Below are 20570 nucleotides of genomic sequence, written 5' to 3'. Positions count from 1 at the left end.
ACAGAAAAGGCTACTTATTAAATAAAGATGCCACAGTCCCAGTATTCTTTTGCAATAGCTCTTCTATTCCCTAGTTTGGACAATTTTCCCCGAACATTGCAGAAGTAATTTTTATTTTCAAGTACTCTTAGACAACAGAGACTTGAGATAAGTAGAAGTAAGCAATTTATTAAATTACCAGTCATCCATCATTTGTTCATTTACACAGTAACATTATTTAAGTATTAGTGATATATTTGTAAGGAGTGGGTTAGTACAGGAGGGTGCTTGCATCCAATTGCTGGGTATGTGTCTTAAGTTGCAACAGGAGTATCGCCCCTAAAAAAGGCTCCTGAGAAAATTTCACCTCTTTGTAATGTTGTGTTGGAAAATTTGTTCTTCCTTAAGAGCTTCCTACACACAACATCCCTAATACAAAAGATCAGAGTCAACGAGGATAAATGAAGATAGAACAAATTCTTCCCTCAAAAAAAAAAAAAAAATTTCTTTTCCCTAGAAAGCACCCCAGAGCTCCCAGCTCAGAAGCCCAAAGCTGGCTTTGAGGTTTCTCCTGATCAGTTAGTTTCAATCTAAAACCCCTTCTCCCACTCCCACGCCCATTAAGCAATTGAGTGCTTTGCTTTGGGCTAAGTTTGATACAAATTGATGTAGAGACAGAAAGAAGCAAGAGTTTTTATCTTTTGTACCTATTAGTAAGTCAGACTTCTGCAGTTAATCACTGAAAGAGCAAGACAAACCTGCAGATCATACTTCAACTACTTACAGCCCAAGTTTTCTTGGATATATATATTTTCCCCCCATAATGTATTCTTACTTTCATTTGTGAATACAAGCATCTACCTCTTCAGCATCTACAACTCACAGAACATATTACTGAGTTAAAAGGCAAATATGCTAACCAAGATTTAAGTAATTCTGTATTTGTGACTTGCAAGAAATAAACTGATGGTTTTCTAGCATTGAAAGTAGATATTTTCACATGCAATGCTAGTATTCTTTTTATGTACCAATCTCTAAAGTTTTGCATGATAATTTTTGATTATCCAATTAGACACAGTCAGTAAAATCACTTTAAATGCAGAAAGTCACTTTCTGAAGCTGCAGTGTTTATATTTTGGATATGGTAGAAGACAAAGCAAAACTAAGGACTACACCCAAAGGCTTTTTTGCCTTTTTGAGGACATGCAAATGCAGACAAGTCAAGAAAGTGTGCAGGAATTGAGGAACAAGCAGTGCTTACTATTCTCAAGGTAGAGCTGCTGAGGCAGGCACCCATCAGAGCACCAAGCAGGCGTGGAGGACCTTGCCCAGGGTTGTGGGGGTGGAAGACTGAGGAGGTTTGTGGTCACCTCTGTAACCCCAGGCTGTTACCCATCTGCACATTTCCACCCTTTGAAATGGAAACAGTGATTGCCACAGTTTGCCTGAGCCACCAGCAAATTCCCAATGATTCAAATTACACAAAGGTTATCTGATGGATGGTATGTATCACAGGCTAAAGTAATCTTTTTCTAGCTGGTTTACTAATACTCACCTGTCAAACTCCAGTAACTGGTTTCATGCTGACACTTTCCACTACAAGATTTACATCTTGACAGAAAGGGCTCAGTTATGCCCAGTTCCCTTCAAATCCAAAGGTAAATATAACATATAACAAATATCACATTTTTAGTATATGTCTTCGTCAGTCTTTCTGTGTCCTTTCCAAAAAATGTGGCACTATACAATCCATTACTTCCAGGTCAGGTGAGGATACACCATCTGGAGCCAACACAGAACACCCTTCTGAAGAGATCATAGAATGGCTTGGGTGAGAAGAGACTTCAAAGCCTATCTAGTCCAACATCCTTGCAACGAGCAGGGACATCTCCAACTCAGTCAGGTTGTCCATCCAGCCTGACTTTGAATGTTTCCAAGAATGAGGCATCCACCACCTCTCTGGTGAACCTGTTCCACTGCTTCACCACCCTCACTGTAAAAAAATTCCTCCCTTATATCTATTCTAACTCAATCTTCTTTTAGTTTAAAGCCATTACCCCCTTATCCTATCACACCAGGACCTGCTAAAAGGTCTGTCCCCATCTTCTTATAAGTCCCCTTTAAGTACTGAAAGGCTGCAATAACATCTCTCCAGAGCCTTCTCTTCTACAGGCTGAACAAACCCAACTCTCTCAGCTTTTCCTTATAAGAGAGGTGTTCCAGACTCCTGATCATCTGATTGTCCTCCTCTGGACTTGTTCCAACATATCCATGTCTTTCCTGTGCCAAGAACCGCAGAGCTGGATGCAGCATTCCAGGTGGGGTCTCACAAGAACAGAGCAGAGGAACAGAACCACCTCCCTTGACCTGTTAGCCACGCTGCTTTTGATGCAGCCCAGGATATGGCTGACGTTCGGGGCTGCAACGCATTTCGCCAGGTCACGTCCAGTCTTTAATCCACCAGTACCCCCAAGTCCTTCTCAGCAGGGCTGATACCTGTACTGATACCAGGGGTTGCCCTGATGCAAATGCAGGACCTTGCACTTGGACTTGATGAACATCATGAGGTTCACACAGACCCATTTCTCAAGATTGTCCAGGTCCCTCAGGATGGCTTCCTGTCCCTCAGGTGTGTTAACCACAGCCCTCAGCCTGGTGTGGTCTGCAGACTTGCTAAGGGTGCACTTGATCTCACTGTCCAAGTCATTGATGAAGACACTGAATGGTACTGGTAACACAACACCCTTTTCTGTAACAGGAGGTCTCTGCACTTGGCTTTACATTGAGGTGTAACCACTGTCATTTCAGACACCAGCCTGAACAGATCCCTTCAGAAGTGAGATTTACATTACACCACAGAACTCTGTTCTGTCAAGTTTCCATCTCCCCCTTTTTTTATTGTTAATCTGTAAGCCTCTAGTACAGGAGATGTAACTCTCTCTATAAACTTCCCATACACATATTGTTGCTTATCATATAAACCTGCTCTCCTTAATCAACTTTCCCAGACTACAAAAAAGTAGTCTGCAGGAGACTTCAGAGGTACACAGACTGTGGTTTGAAAACACCAACTTAAAGAAATCTTAACGGATACATATGAGAGACAAAACTAAAAGTGATCACCACTAATCAACTGTATTTTTCTCTTGGGGTGGGAAAACAGCAGTTCTCCATATGGCCTTTTCATTGCACTATTTTATTAACTTCAACATGACAAAGTGGGCTTCAAATCATAGACTTGTTAAAAATCCTTTGATGTTGTATTTGCTGCCCAAGATTCATTTATGTCAAAGAGCCCAAGATACTTCTCAAGACTCCAGTTCTATAGTCCCAGCAAAAAATGAAAATAGCCTTTGACTATGTCAGCTATAGCATGTCACTGGTAGGCCTTTCCCCAGCTCCTCTAGTAACTGAGCTAAACTAACAATTAAATCAGTGTCATTAGAACTTGAGGGTGAAGAAAGAAAGAAAAAAAAAACAACCAAAAATCCCACACTTTGTTTTCCGTGGACAAACACCTACCTCAGCACCAACTTGATCTGCACCGAGTTAACTCTTAATTATAATGTTTAATCATACTTGAGTTATCCAACCAGTTTGTTCTATGAAACACCTTATCTTTAGTGCAGATATCTTCTGTATCCTAGCTCCAGCCATTCTTTACACAGTGTATAGTAAAATGTAAAAATCCATATACTCAGGTCCTAAATCAGATGTGCCTACAGCAATATCAGGTCTAGATTTTGGTTTATATTGTAGTATTATAATGGAGAGATGTGTCTAAAGCAATCCTTTAACTCACCCCTCACTGCTGCAGCAGTTTCTGAGTTACATTTTTCGTTGTTGTGCAGGAACCACTCTGCCATCCGCCGCTCGCCACTGCAGAGCACTTCCCAAAGCACATCCAATAGCAAAACTGGCAATATAGACACCAAACAAGCAATCTGTGCCAGTCAGCAAAAAGTCCCCAAATCCCAGTCTAATGCCTTATGTACAGAATTATCTGGTTTTCAGCAAGTTTTCTTGAAATATTTCAAAGGAGGCCTGCTGAGAGAAACACTTAGAACCAGGCAGTATTCCAGTATTGCAGGTGTTTATCCTTATATCCACATCTGACAATGCTTGCCCCTGTAAACAACTGCAAGGTCTCATTAACAAACTGAGATACAAATAACAACTTTAGACTAGTTTTAATGACTACATATTTCATACAGTTGTACAAGAAAACTGTGATGTCAACTTTTTATGGTAAGGTGTCACTTTAAATTCAAACATGCACCGTGTATTTATTATAAGCCTCCCACTATATTTAGCAACAATTGGCTGGTACAGAAAGATTTCTTCCAAAAATAAAATAAAGGACTTCATATCATTCAGCACTCACATGTAAGGAAAATTACAGTATTATCACAGTTATCAGAGTCTTGCAGGGCCAAAAAAGATATGAAGTAACAGAATGCAAGTGGATGGAGGGCCATCTGGAGAGAAAGGAGATGTAAAAGGAGAGTGGAAAAAACAGAGTTCATATTGACTATTAGACATCAGGAAGTTTGTTATGAAGCTTGTTATGAGTCCTCTCTTCTCTTTCCTTACAAGAAGATTACACCCAAAAATCTGTGGAACTATTAACTTCTCAGTTACTGGAAGTTACAGAAACATAATAAAACACAACTGAATTAGCACAATTAAAATTGACTAATTTTTTCAGATTCAAACGATTAAATTATTCAGTCTGTTTCAAGAAAGAAGTCTACTGTAAGTGGGTATACATTCCTTTTGGCACTCCCTACAACATGCTATATCAATATATCAAAGATGCATTTGTTTTTCTGTACTAAAGAATAAATGTCGCATTCTTGAAGACAAATATTTCTAATTTTCCCAAATGAAAAGGTTAATAATATGCCACAGAAATCTGCCAAGTTCCAGAAGTCAAGATTTTAGAAGCTGAGATTGTGGACTTCCAGTACTTATAAAAAAAGAAGGAGAGGAACTTTTTACACAGGCAGATCGTGATAAGGCAAGGGGGGATTGTTTTAAACTAAAAGGAGAGGATTTAGATTAGATGTTAAGAAGAAATTCTTTACTCAGGGTACCAAACAGAGAGGTACCGAACAGATTGCACAGGTAAGTTGGAAATGCCCCATCCCTGGAAGTGTCCAAAGGCTAGGTTGGGGCCAGGAGCAACCTTAGGTAGTGGGTGGCATCCCTGCCTGTGGTGGGGTAGTTGGAACTAGATCATCCTTATGGTCCCTTCCAACACAAGTCATTCTATTAGCCTGTGATTTCTTAACATTTGGTTTCTACAGCAGCAACCCTTGCAATATGAACCCATTCCCGGAAGTTCTTAATTTTTGTGCTTGTTCAGCGTAATACAAGACCTGCTGTCTCCTAAGATTGGCTAACACAGTAAAACCACTGAGGAGTACAGGAAAGAGTTGTACCCAGATCCTCCGTACTGAGGAAGAACAAAAGCAAATAAACAAAAGATTCCTCCCAACAGTAAAAAATCAGAGATCCACTTGTTTTCTTCCACATCTTTTATATAACTGCACTACTCTCACATTAACCTCTATAATTACCAAATTCCTACACAAGAAGTACGATTTCCTCCTTTGAACTGCTAAGACCAGTTGTCATAGTCTTCTTAAGCTGCATTTGTAAGACAGAGCAGTACTGGAAGGAGGGACAAGGAGAGCAAGGAGGTGACATGTTTTAGAGTAACAGATACCTAAGTAAGAACTCGAATTGGGAATTTTATGGATTCGGGTTTTGAATAAATAACAAAGTTTATGCTCACCATCTACGTGTTCCTCTTCATAAACAGGAGTAACACAATTTTTAGCTACAACAACCTTGCCCAGGAACAGAGAAAATTCTAACTAAACATATAATGCATGAAAAACAGTAAAATCAGAAAGAATGTTGATTCCAGAGTTTATAAATCAAACCCACACTCAGACCACAAGTCGTCCTGTGATAAATAAAAATTTAATCTGAGTTTTATTTCTAACTTTCATGCTTTTAAACAATTCTCTATGCTGAAGAAAAAAAGGAAAAAAAATCCCTTTCAATACTCAAAGAAAACAACTGATTGACTGGTACTGGAAGCATCTTCCCTCATTTCAACGCACATGATACACACACCTAACAAAACTGTGCCAAGCTCTTTGGTAGAAAGGGGATGTTCTTTCACCTCTTCAATAACAAAAGAGCTGCAAACACTTCAGTTGGAAGAGGAAAACAGTTGTCCTTTTCTAAAATCAAAACACAACAAAACACCACTCCTGAAATCAAACCAGTCACTTATATTTGTGTGGACTAAAAAAAAGTTGGGAGAAGTTGGAATGTGATCAGTTTGTCACTAATTCAATAGAAAAAGACAAAGCCTTGACTTCTAACAAAAGTTTTAATTTATCAAAATTTAAGGGAGAACTGAAGGGCTGGTTACTGAGGGCAAGTGCTACAAAAACACAAGCTGTATAAGGGTACTAAAAAGCCTGAAAGGGTATTAAAGGGCCAGAGAAAGAGGCAGTCCCCCTTTTCCCCCAGCAAGCATTCCCACTCCCACACCACCACACCAGCTTGGGTGATCTTGTGGTCACACAGCAAAGAGATGCTGGGAACATGACCTGGCCAGAAGTGAGCAGGCCAGATAAGCCTGTTCACCCAATGATCAGGCATGCTGATGCAAGGAAGGAGCTAACGTTCTGTATCCCAGACCTCAGCCACCTTTATTTGCATGGATTTATTTTTTTAAGCAGATTAGATACTGAGAGTTACTGAGTGCACACAACTATGCTGGGAAGCTGTCAGTGGACTATTTGCCCACAGCATGGTGACACAAAGGTACACCCTGAAGCAGCGTGCAGGGCGGTAACAGGCACCACTGGACCAAATGGCTACCTCTGGCAAGGGCTCAGTAGGCAGGTGACTCAAGCAGGAGGAGAGGTGGAGTGACTACCTAAACTCTGCCCCCTTTTTAACATAACATTGGCCATTTCCTCTCTGTTCCTACTGCTCTGTCAGCTCAGCCTTTCACTGACCCTTCCCTGATCACTGCTTCCTGCCTACCCTTCCTAGGTCCCAAGAAGCAGCTTCTCCATCTTTAAACCACACCTCCAAACAAATTTAATGGTATAAAAAGAAAGATCTGTAGAAATAGATGCTTTAACCACCATGAAAAACTCAAGGGTGTCAATCTTGCTCCTTAGTTACCAAACTTTACAACTCTGTTGCCAAAAGAAGTCTATAAATATTTATAGATGTCATCTCTATAGAAAAAAAAACAAAGAAACGTTTTGTTTCCAAACCCAGACCACATTATCACTAGTAAAATACATGCATCATCATACAATTGAAAGAACTGAATTCTGAAAATTCAAAAGTGAAAAGCACTGCACTGAGGAGAAAACAACTTCTACAGGCTGAAATTAAAAATTACACTTCAAAGTGATGGTGTCCCATCATAGCAGGAAGTGAGACATTTATTCTCCACAGAAGAAAAAAAGAGGACACTTATGCAAGTTTGTGACACTTGCATTCAAGATACAAGCACAGGTGTATTAATTAAAAATAAATGGATGCCTCAAATTCCACATGAAAGAGCAAGATAGAAGACTGGGAGGAGGATCTATAATAAAAAGGTAGGAAATTATTACTTTGCCTGCAACTTGGTCCTTATTAGAATTTCTACTGTATTTAAAGAAATAAAAAATAAATGTAAAAAAAATTAAAATCAAGCATTTCTCCTTTCATTGGCCCTAATTTTCCACCCTTGTAAGTTTATATAACTTACTGATAATACTGACAAGAGGGTTTGTATTAGACTATCAGCCTTCAATTGAGAAAAAAAAGTCTTCTCCAAAACAACAGATTTGAATTTATTCAAATAAATATAAAGTAATAGAATGTGTTTGGCCATGGGAAAAATGACTGCCAAATCCCACTGGAAGTGACCATCAGCAGATAAGAACACTGTACTGAAGTACTGAATAGCAGCATAAATCTAAAAATATTTCTAGTTACGTGATTCCTCAGATAACCCCAATGATTTCAGGAAACAATACATTCAGGTTACCAACATATCATAGAAACTTTCAAAATATTCATGCTGAAGAACAAGTCTGGTAACTCTTAAGCCTACAAACCAGAATGCTGATGCAGAGTTGTGTTTTTATGCTAATGCTGCAAACTGGCTTTACCCAGAACTTCAGAGCAGATAATTTAATGGCACAAATTATTTTCATTATAGTCAAATCATGGCACCCAAGGGAAGAAGTATTCCTGAAATTGCTTGTGCCTCCCCAGCAGTAAAAAAAGACAAAAGAATTTATAGCAAAACCACCTCAAAACTACGAGTCTTTGGCCCTAAGGCCTATTCACTGAAGGATCCCTCAAAGCCCTTATTTACAAAAGCACACACAGCCTTTTCAAGGGTGAGGAAGAAATTAGTCTTTGGACATTGCAATATTAACTTTAGACTTGAATATAACTGAGGAGTTTTAAAACATGAACTTTTGTTGGACAAAGTATTTCATATTAATTATTATATCCTTTGCACGGGAGCTCATGGATGGATCAAGTTATAAGTGTAACACACTATTCTAGTCCACAGACGTGAAATAACATCAACACCTGAAACACTCTTATGTCTACTTTTCTTTTAGTGGGAAAATTATAATGAATTACATTGCATACATTGCTCAAATACAGGAGTTCTTCAGATCCTCAACAAAACATAGCAGAAGCCTGTAAACTTTTAAGAAAACAGTAGTTATCAACCTTTACTTTTAAATGAATACTATGAATTTTCTTTGCAGCTTTTCTTTCATCTATCACCCTCCACGACTTCTGATTTTGCCTATGTTTTCTACATAAATTTTACATAAATACACACCTACATTCATGCTTATCTATATATAAAATCATATACAATTGTAATTAAAGTTCAGTATTAGTGGGGTTTTGATTTCATTTAGTCAGGCAGCTTCAAAAATCTTGCCAACATAGACTAGTTTGCTGGTCTATGAATACTTAAAAAGGGAAACTACAGTTTCTAGGACTAGCCATGAAATTTTGCTGAACATGCAGCATATAGAGTACCCCAAAAGGCCAGCTAGCCATCATGTGAAATAGCCTCTGTGTCAAAACAAAAAGTACCCAACAGTGTTTGTACATTTTTCTTAAAAAAAAAATGAACTTGTTCTACTTATCAACAGGAAAATAGTAAAAGAGTTAAACACCTGAGGGATTAAAAAGCAGTTCTCTGGAGATATGGGAAATTGCTTATGAATATTAATTAATGGGAAAAATCTTAACTATTTGAAATTATACCATTTCTTACTTTGTAAAATTATAGGAAACATGCTGAAAGGTAATTGCTCATGTGAAGACAGTAAGGAGTCAATCTCTTCCTTCTTCTCTTAGGCATTAAAACAAATACTCAGGAGAAAGTCAACTTCATTTTAGTGTGCCAGCAAGTAACTGACTTAACCTCTACTCTCTGCCCGGTTAAAATATTGCATCAAACTACTCCAGCTGACAGTAGTTTTCATTAATATCCCTCTCCATTCAGGTACATCCAAGTATAAATTAAACTGAGGCAGCAACTCAGGGTTTGAAAATACAGGAAGGGCCTGTGAGAGGGGTGACCCAGCTGGTGACTCAGCAGGACTTTCCCAGCCTCTTCCCCTGCAAGGGAGTGCAGGAAATTTCAAAGGAATGTGTTCATACCAAACACAGCTATGAGTTATGATTTAAAGCAAAGTCACATGCCCACAGATAATAAGGCCAGCAGAGTAAACCTGGCAGTGAACCTTCAACACACACAAAATGAGTTCCTTCTCCACTAGAAGCTGGAAACTGCAACCTGGTATCCTCCAACACTGTTGGTGCCTATCACTGAGCTCTACAATTTAGTCAAGCATGGAGGCTATACCATACCTGTTTGTCATTTAAATACTCCTGTGTTTGACTATAAATAATGTAGATCGCATTTGTGGAACATGATTAATGAACAGAACTCGAAACTTCAGCCCACACAGTAGCTGTGGGTAAATAAGAAGTTGTGTGTAATAACACACCCAGGACAGCCTATTCTTGGCAAAGAAAACTCCTACACTTCCTCTACCGCTAAAAAAATGCTCTGAAAATAATGACATGTAAGAGCAACTACACAGCATTAGACCCCCAGAGGCCTGTCTAACCTGATATCCCCTCTTTGATAAAGTATGTGGAACAGTACAAGAACCAGACACACACACAGTAGATGCAACCCAATAACAAATTCTCAGCCACTTATATACGGCACAGATCTGCTGAGCCAAATGTGGTGTCTTCATGTTTATCAAATGATGATGCATTTTTCCATGCAACATCTCAGAGATCAGCATCTTAATGTGCAGTTCTGAGCTCACCACCTGATAATTTGCTGAATACCTTAAAAAAATTAAAGGAGACAAAAGAGGTGACAAATAACCCTTATTTCACATTCATCCTCTTCATCCACCCATATTACTCACAATTTTAGAGGCTTTCACCATCTCTCTCCTTCCTTCCCCCACAAATTACCCCCTTCTGTGCTTTTCCAAGTGTTACCCTATTTTCTGAGGCCTCAGGAAGGGTCCCAGAGCTTCACAGCACTTGCCACACCAGCATACCAAGCATACAGATAGCAAAGTGGTAACAATCCTTGTTTTGCTCTCTACTACTTCCATAACGATTCCTACCAATTTATTTCTTCGACTGTCATAGCACACTTTCAGACAGCCATCTAACACCAAGACCCTTTTCCTAAGGAGAGGCTTTTGCCTGCCATTTCACTGGCCAAGCACTACAGAATCATAAAATCATTTATGTTGGAAAAGACCATTAAGACCATTGAGTTTAACTGCAGACCCAGCATTACCAGCTCCACCACTACACCACGTCCCTAAGCACCACATCTACATGCCTTTTAAAATCTTCCAGAGATGGTGACTCTACCACTTCCATGGGAAGCCTGTTCCAACGATTGACAATCCTTTCAGCAAAGAAAATTTTCCTAATATCCAATTTAAACCTCCCCTGGCCACACCTTGACTCCCGCTACTTATGGTCAAGTGACTGACACTCCTATTATATTTCTAATTATTTAGTTTCACTCTTGTTAGGGTCTTTACCACAGCTGCACTTGACACTCTGCTTTGGGTACATTGACAACAGCAGCAAACTTTGCCATCTGACTTTTCACCCTTCTCCAGATGATTTATGAGCATTTTGGAGAGCACAAGCTCATGAGCCCAACACAGATGCCTCCACTGTGAAAACAAACAAGCTACTCCTACTCTCTGCTTTGTACCTTGGTGGATTACCCTGCAACAGCAGAACCCGCCTTCTCACCCCATGGTCACTGAGCTCTTCTAAAAGCCTTTGGTGGTGAAGAACGTTTCAAAAGAGCGCCTGAAAAACCACACCAACTGAACATCTCAGCGCTGTGCTGGTTCTTATGGATCTATCAAACTCCACCAAAGCCAGCAACTCACTGCTAACACAGTCCTAAAAACCACGTTTAGTTTTCAGCTATTAATCGAAACCAGATGAATTGTCAATCACCAGCTTCATCTCCCAGCCAAAATAATTTGCAGTTTTGCACACAAAAAAAGAAATAACAAGCCTTGGAATCAACACAGCAATTTCTTTCAACTTAAAAGCAAAAGAACTGCACTTTCCTTCCAACATATCTAAAAACAAAACAGTAATTTGGTTAACCACAAGTATTACAGCCTTCCCATGATAAGGCTAGCTTCAAATCACTGAAAAATAATTACTAAGATGGCTTCTGTTGATTTTAAAGTACATAGTGATTTCCATTTCACTGACTATATTAATTTTGTTGATTCATTTTATACAAATAAAAACAAACCAGTCATTTAAATAACTGTTCTTCAGTGAACAGCTTTCTGCCTACTGACATGGAAGGAAAACCATGACACAGGAAAGCTACCAGTTCTGTATTCCAGCTTTAGAACAGGGGTTTCGCACATCTGCATTTTTCCCCAGGGGGTGGGGAGGAGCTGAGTTTTCGTTGACTTGAACAATATTCATTTCATCCAAACAGATTTCAATGGGAAATACCTGCCTGTCAAGAATTTCATTACCACAGTCAGGGCTCAAACTAACTACTTAATGGGCAAGTATACTAACAATAACTTTTACCAGATAAAAACTTCACAGAAGTAGGCTAACAGAGAACTTGGCTTGTTACAACTGTTTGAATTACTGATTTTAATCAAATAACTAGAGTTATCATGTGGTTTTCCTCTAATTATTTAGTTTCAGCACTTACCTTTCTTCAAGCTATTCATCTGCAGTTCAGCATTTTGTAATAGGTTGCATAGCTCATTTAAGGGTTGAGCTGTTTGCATTTTACCTCTTCACTGATTAAAGGGAAAAAAAATGTCCCAAGAACATTTAAAAAGCCTGTCCATTCTATCAGTAAACCTTCTCCCAAACCACCTTCTGATGCCAAAAATAGGCTTGCTGGATTATCAGATGAAAACAAGGAATTAATGCTGGTAAGGACCACAGCTTTAGAGCACAGTCCACCTCAAGTCTTTCCTCCCACATCCTCAGCATCGCTAGTCGTGAAAGATCTCAGTGACACTGGTTTTTGTCCCTTTACAGTCTTCTAAATCTTACATTACCATTTCTATGATTTTCAGGTTTTTTCTGCTAGATGTGTCAGCGCTTGTCTTCAGGATAAAAACAATCTTATACTTCTTTTTGTCATCCCTACTGTTTTTCATACCAATTTCGAGGAGGGCAGGGAAGAAAAATATGGTTTTGAAGATATACTCTGCCCCTTCCAGAGAGCTTCCTCCTCCCTCCCAGAAAGACAGTGTACTTTTTCCCCTTGCCCAGCTTAGTCCCTGATCTCCCTTCTCCACCCTACAGCACCTCCAATGCTCCCCCCTCCTCTCTTCCACGGGGAATGTGGAAGCCTGTCCCAGCTGCTGAGCTGCTCCACCTACCACTCCTTGGCAGCTGCCTCTCTGTAGCGCATACATCTGATTCCCAGACCCACCTCATGCTGTGTGGAGCAGCGAACAGAAGCAGCCGGCAGGCAGCAGTGGAGGGGACTGCTGAGCAGCTGCTTCCCGCACAGGCCCAGGACACTGGCTAGGACAACTGTTTTTATGATTTATTAAGTGTATTGTAGCCTCATATCATTACGACTGCATTCCAGCAATTGTCTCCAAATATTTATGGGCAGAGCTACTCGGTATTAATTACTGACTGCTTTAAAAAAAAATAAATAAATTAGAAGTAAACCTCTGATATCTTGACCACTTATTCATTTGGTACCAAAACCTCTTGAATGCTGACTGAGAGAGCCACAGGCAAACAATGGTAAATGTGAAGATCACAGAAAACACTTTTTCAGCTGAAGTTTAACATACTAGCAGGTAGTCAAACCTGATAAGCTACAGAGAATCACGATGTTTTACCATTTTTAGCTTTTAATTAAAAAATTACATGGAAGCAATACATTGCCATTGAAATCTGGTAGATCAGAGACAAGGTAAAATAAAGCTTCAATTCTATTCAACATTTCATTGAAGTCTCAGATTTTATTTCAGACTATGATTCACATCTGTTGTCTTCTCCTTGCATAAACTGCTGCCCCATCACTTCTCAGTTGCATTACTTAGTGCTGAAGAAGTTCACACTGGAAATTTTTTCAGATGTAAAAATTTCAGCTTTAATTTAAAACCACAAAACATTCCCTTAGAATTTAAAGAAAACCATTGGTTTGGCCAAAACAAACACACTATAACACATACTTCTTTCTCCGAGTTGCAAATACAAAAATTAATAATTTAAATGACAATTCTCACACGTGCTTTCTATTTTCCCCTCAAAGGAACCAACATGAAAAAAAAGAGTAGGTATTCAGGTATTGTACTGTTGCTGTATCAAATTTCAGCCTATTCATGCTGTTATCCTGTAAAAATTACGTGAAAGATGTTAGCAAGCTACCTGAACTTCATTTTACCTTCAGCCTCTGTACACCAAAAGAGCCACATAACCAGTAACAAACAAGGGAGTCAAACAGGAGCAGCTATTTTGAAACCATAGTTCTTATGTATCCTGAAATGCACTTAAAGTCATTTAAAACATTTTCCACTAATTGGAAGTAGCTTACCTGAAGGACAGGCACTTTTTGTGGTGTGTTTTGTGGTGACTGGTGAAGCTGTGCCCAAGGCTGATGATGAGGATGTGGGGGTGGTGAAGACTGGTGATGTATCCCTGGATGAGGCTGCATGGGAGGACAGGTTGGCATTTGCTGTTGAAAAGACTGCTGTTGACTAGGAAGCTGCTGGCCAGATATTAGTCGCTCTTGTATTGCTTGTGGATCTGCAAGGCCAACACCTGGACAACCATTTGGTCTCATGTGCCCACCCATCTCCCGTGGTGTTGAAGACATACCCATAAATGGACGATTCTGTTGCATGTTTCGGGGGCCCATATTCCTTTGTCCAATTCCCATGGCACCAGGGGGCTGGTGTGACGGTTGAGGATGGGGTATATTTGGGTAACTGCCAACTTCCATTGGTATTCCAGCACTACCAGGTCTAACCTGTGGAGGAGGTGTACCTGCTGGATTACTCATTGCTTTCATAGGTGACATGGGAGGTGGAGAGGCATAAGTTCCCTGAGGCTGTGAAGGGTGCATAGTTTGCGTGTTCATTTGGTTAAGTGAGCCACTAGGGTGGATGGGCTGCTGGTGCATTAGTCCTTGACCACTGTTTGATGGAAATCCGACAGCATTTGGGTATCTTGGTACAGATTGATTCATTGGAGTGTTATTTGTAAGGCCTAAATTCTGATTCATCCCTGTATTATTAACTAATCCCTGATTAAGGTTACTGTAAGGATATCGAGAATACTGCCCTGAGTTGTTTATAGTAGGTGAGGGTACCGTCTGGCTCCGAGAACTAAAATTAAGTGTTTGTGGCCTAACAGCACCCTGCTGGGGAGGATTAGGGGAGAATCTGGGACTGTGGGCTACTGATTCTCCATGGAGAGCAGTGGGGGGATGGTGGTGAAATTGCTGGACTGAGTGTCGCAAAGAAGGTGCCATACTGGGATTCTGCTGGGGCACATGAGACAAGTGGCCAGGTCCTGAGGTGGCAATGAAAGGGTTTCCCTGATTGAGGCCTTCTTGGCCTTGAGAAAACTGGTTCATCCTCTGCTGCTGCGGCTGACTGTGCTGCTGCATTGAAAAATCACCACGAGCCATGTAGTTTCCCATCTGCTGCATGTGCTGAGGATGGCCCTGCCCAGGGGGTCCGGAGGGTGCCTGCGGCGGCTGTGTCGGTTGCGGCGGCTGCTGCTGCTGCTGTTGCTGCTGGTATGGTGCTCTTATCTGGTCTGGCACTTGAACTGCCCGTGGTCCCCACATGGAGCCACTGTCTACGAAGGGTTGCCCGTGTCTTTCGTTCTGCATGCCGGGATAGACTCCCATCTGACCACCAGCACCACTGCTGTGAGGAACCTGAGGAACCGGAGGGTTGTGATACTGCGAATGAGGAGAGGCTATACCATTCCCAGGGGCATTGCTTATCATCCTGTTCGGCTGATCCATCAGGTGCATTTTCTGCTGTTCGTATTGATTATAGTGATCAAAATGGGTCAACTTGGCTTGATTTTGATTTGCAGTGGGATGATGAAGAGATGACTGTAAAGTGGGAAATCCTTGATCCATGGGCATTTGCTGCCCCATAGGATTCACTGTATTTTCAGGATATCCACATTCTCCAAGACCTTCCAACCCTTCACTGAAAAGATTACCATCTTCTCCAAACAGACTCATCATTCCTGGATCTGCCATCTTTTTTCAGCACACAGCTCCTCGGAGCTACAACCAGAATGCTAGTCTGTGCTTCACCTCGGTGAGGTGTTTTGTCCTCAAAGCCTTTAATCCTCAACTAATCTCCTTCATGTCATTCCATATTTCCTTAATTCTTTTGGACCACGCAGTGTCAGGCAAAGTCTGGTTACTGCTCCTAGAAAAAGTGGGGGAGGGAGGAGAAAAAGAGGAAGATATTGAAATAAATAACATCAGGCAACATAAAGAAAAAATACTTGACTGATTTTTAAACAATCCTAGCTAGTTTCAGCCCCCTGAAATACATCTTAAAAAATCTATTTCACTTTACGAAGGATTCAATAGCTTTATCAGAAGCTTTATTATGATGGAGAGTTAGGAAGCAAGCAAAACACTAGCCTTAACCTTAAATTAATCCATTCACTAGACTTCCTAGTGCTCCCTTCTTGGGTGGAACAGAACAAAAGAACACAACATGCAGCAGCAGCAGCTGCCACAGCAGGTAGGCAGATGTATGAATATAGCCAGGCAGCCCATCTGCTGAACTAAAGCCCTGAAAACGCTCTAGTTACCAACAGCATGTCCTTAACCTTATTCCCTTGAGCTGCGTAATCAGATGAGCAAGCAGAAGCACCAAGTCTTACAATGAACTAAAGTTAGTTATACGGACAACAGATTTTTCAAGTGCACACAGACACAACCCACTAAAATATACCAAATCCCTAGAGTTAGCCTTTAGGAAAGAAAAAAAAAATAATTTTTTTAACACTCACAGTTTATCTTAATTTAACAGATTTGTAAAACTGAAAGACAATGCCTCTTCCCAGTTAAACAAAACTATATGCTCAATTTGTGTAAGAAAATTAAATTCAAAAGCTTCATTCACAATCCCTATTCTAATTTCCTTCATGATGGTAACAGGGAACCAGTGTCACTGAAGTTCATTACTCATCTTCAGGTTATCATGCTACTACTGCAACTACAGCACTTGAGAAGAACAGAGAAGTTCTGTTCTCTCCAGAATTATAATCTTGAATACTCTCTCAAGAGAATTGGTAATGGGAAAAGAACTGAAATAATAAAAAGCAAACCTAACAAGGTACACACTTGGACTTGGAGGGCAAAAAAAAAAAAAGCAACACACAGTAACAGAGCAGATTCAGAAAAGTTCCCATTCAAGTTTTCCACAGGGAAGACTGCTCTGTTCTGACATGTGTCCCCCATTCTCTCCCCTCAAGAACTTGTAAGATTTTGTTTGGATCCATTTACTAAGAACAATGCTGTCTTTTCTTCTTATGATCAGAATTATAAATGCTATGTCTTACATCTCAAAACACACTTTTAGACTAGTCAAGGGAGCCTATCTACACAGCAAATAAAACCAAATATTTTTGCATCTTTGTTATACTTTAGGAGCAACTTTACTTGCAGATACCAACTCACCCTTTAAGCAGCAACCAAAGTAAAGAAGATTTACAAGTTTGTGCTTTCACATCTTGCATTTTGTAGTGGAAGAGAGATACCTTCAGTCACTTAGGATGCAAAATGCCAGGCCACACTACTTGACTGAAGGTGATTTGTCCCAGACAAGTTTTAGGGAGAAAATATCAGCACATTTATTACCCTTCTTGTAGCCACTGTCAAAAGGACCTTCTACAGCATAAAGCAGAGGGCAAGAGGAAAAGCACAAGCATTTATCACTCCTCTTAAAATAGCATTTGAATGTCACCTTTAAAACCACACTCTTAAATCTCTTTAGTGCTCAGCTGGGATATTAACACTTATATTCCTAAATCACTTGGAGGTAAACTCCTATGAGCCATCTTCATATCTCTAATGCCTATTTTTTTGTTATTTCATTTCCATTATAAAGCAAAGCCATCTGTAATATTTACCACCTCTATCAGTTTACTAAAGCACACCCAGTAAGAAAGTTCCCACAACAAGGTGAGAAGGAACCTCCTTCACCACAAAAGAAACTTTTGCTATTAGACTGCTCCAGAACACACTACAGTCATGGTGAAGACCCCTGACTGCTTGAGGACTTCTGGCACTGCTACTGCTGATGCATCAGGACCTGCCAAAGCTGTACATCAGCGTGTACTGAGAGTCTCCACCTAATGGAATGGTCTCTTTCCTTGGAAATGCTAAAAAGCATAGTGCAGAGATACTGTTACCTGCCAACCACTGATATAATCTGGGCAACATCAAACGTGAGCCGAGCAGAGGATCTCACCCATCCTCTAATGTGTTTTATAACCACAGAGTTATAAACATGTAAGAATTTTCACTCATTATATAAATCATGCCTGCTAAAAAAATCTTTTTTAAGACAAGCATGCTCTACTCTCCTGAAGAACTAATGAAACTTTCCAATAAAAAGAAATGAAATCCACACAGAGGAATTCTCTTTGCCACCTGTTATAGACAAAGTAACTGAGCATCTCCAGAAACACGGTTAAAAGCAACAAGCACACATTTGAATCCTAAAATTCAGGCCAGTCAGCCACAGGTAACAGTCAACATCAGCTAACAGTAGCTACACTATGACTCTCAGAAAACCAAATTAAAATAGGCTAAGGGTTTTGTTTTACTACACACATTATTTCTGCCCAGCTCACTCCATTCCAATGGAGTCTGTACTAGGGACTGTCCTTTACAATGAAGGACATGTGCTATGGAACCTAGCACTCATGTGGCTTCCTCAGCACATGATCTTTCAAAAGAAAAGTAACCTTTAAGTTCATGATGTACTTCGTAAACAAACAAATTCATCGTCTAAATTAAGAGCAAAAACACTATTTGCCACTATGTATGATTTTAGATCTGCATTTTTATCAGAAGTGTGATTCGACTTCATGTTTGAGCTGTTGATGCCAAAGCTGTTAGGTTTGAAATACAGCCTAAGACCTCGTTTAGGAAGATGTCTCAAATTGTAGAAGTATTTCTTCGGATTTAAGTTTCACCTTAAAATTAATGACCACAGCCCTTTACAGTCAGTTGTGCTCTTGCCAAACCTTCTTCCAACTTCCCCCAATAAGAGTCACACCTCTGATGTGATATATGGCTAACAGCAGCTGTTGAAGCATGAAAGACAGTAGCAGCTACAGCCTGATCAAAATAAATTAACCAATGTTTTGATAAGGAAACAGTCAATACTGGAATTAACTAACAACCTCTCAATAACAGGATAAACGTCTTCTAGATAGTTAAGCAAGTCATGAGAGTCAGTCATTTTTTAAGTTGCAAAAATCTCTTTGCTTCTTTCACTACAAGCAATATATTTTCTTTGCTTAAATCCTCAAAGCTAGTAAAAAAAAAAAAAACCCACACAAATAAAGGCAGAACCTGCATCATCAAGCAATAATTCTACAATACTCAGCACGACTGTTCACTTCCCCGTGAACAGACATACTAACAGCAAGACTAACCATGATAAACTCAGCCTACAGTCTTTATTTGATTAAATAGTTTAAAAATAAGGGATGGTGCATCTTCTTCTCTACATTACTTAAAACCAACATACAGAGAACCCATGACTGTTTTTCAGATACAAAGGAAAGCATATCTGAACCCTTAGAAAGGTGGATTGCTTTAAAAAAGTGTGAATGTATGAAAGGTAGTGATTTTTTTAAAATCATCTTAAACTATACAGATTTTGCTATAAAATTCTATCACTTTTCTGTTCCTGAACATGAAAGACTGCACTAAGACTGACCTAAAGAGTCAATGAATATATTTCCTTAAGGCTGCCTATAATACAGCCTGTTTCTGTTCAAAGCAGGACACAGTCAATTACTTAACAACCCCGTTGTCTCAACAGACAAAGCTCACATTTACTCCAGCCTGCAACATTCCAGTCCTAAACAGCTAGATTTCAAATTTAAGTAGTAGTTAACCATTGCCCAGCTTAATATTTCAGACCTACATGGACTCAGTAGCCTTGGGCAGCTTCCCACTTTTATGAGTTGAACTAAACTGGCTGCTGCACACGCATAACCCGCCCGATCGAGGTTTTATTCCTTAAGCAGCAGATCCAGGCAGTCAAGACCAAGAAGCTGCAAGAGCAGCACACTGATGCCCTCCACACCACCATCCTCACATTTTGCCATTCAGATTTTGTAAAATCAACAGGTTCCTCGATTTGGCTATCGAACCTTCTATAGAAGAAATTTAGCAGCATTTCTTGATGGCCATGCAGCAAGCAAACTGAATAAACAGAAGCGAGAAGGCAGCTAATAATGACTGCTTCAACCTTGAAAGACATATCATGCAGAGTTGATATTTTTACAGCTATTAGTTGATATCTCAGACAAAACTCTCAAGTACTTAGACACACACAAACCAGTTACTCATATAATGGAACTATGCACCTACACACAATACAATAATCAGCACAAATACCGTGCTATTCTGAAGAACTAGGCTAAAAAGACCTCTCATGCTAAAAAATGCCATGCCAAAGGTCATATTGAGAGCAGAGCCTCAAAATGTAGGATTAAACATTAGGCTACTAAATCTGCATTTAAACATTGCGTATTTAAACTGCTTTTCAAAACTGCTAAGCTCCTGCTGGCTGTTAGGGGTAGTAATTTAAGCATTTGCCGCATGGAAGGAGATGACATAAATGACAGCAATGAAAGTCACATTCTTATTTTACTCAAAAAGTTGAAGGAAAACATTCACTGAAAACTTCGCAAACACATGTAAGACCGTG

General features: G+C 39.9%; 1 protein-coding gene across 9 annotated transcripts in view; it reads right to left on the bottom strand.

Annotated features, from left to right (window-relative positions):
* Positions 1 to 20570, bottom strand: part of CHD7 (chromodomain helicase DNA binding protein 7) — a 130965-nt gene that overhangs the window by 74079 nt on the left and 36316 nt on the right. For 8 of the 9 annotated variants that reach the window (XM_051770862.1, XM_051770823.1, XM_051770843.1 and 5 more), the window contains one exon: positions 14168 to 16031. In XM_051770862.1, the coding sequence (XP_051626822.1) occupies positions 14168 to 15856 (1689 nt within the window). In that variant the 5' untranslated portion in view covers positions 15857 to 16031. The remainder of the gene's footprint in view (positions 1 to 14167; positions 16032 to 20570) is intronic. The other variant, XM_051770852.1, reaches the window with a different exon arrangement.

The sequence above is a fragment of the Manacus candei genome, unplaced genomic scaffold (genome assembly GCF_025592945.1).
Source record: "Manacus candei isolate 608988 ecotype Guabito, Panama unplaced genomic scaffold, ASM2559294v1 h1tg000008l, whole genome shotgun sequence".
NCBI lineage: Eukaryota > Metazoa > Chordata > Aves > Passeriformes > Pipridae > Manacus > Manacus candei.
Note: the sequence above shows the minus strand (reverse complement) of the source record. Positions and strands in the feature narration are given on the sequence as shown.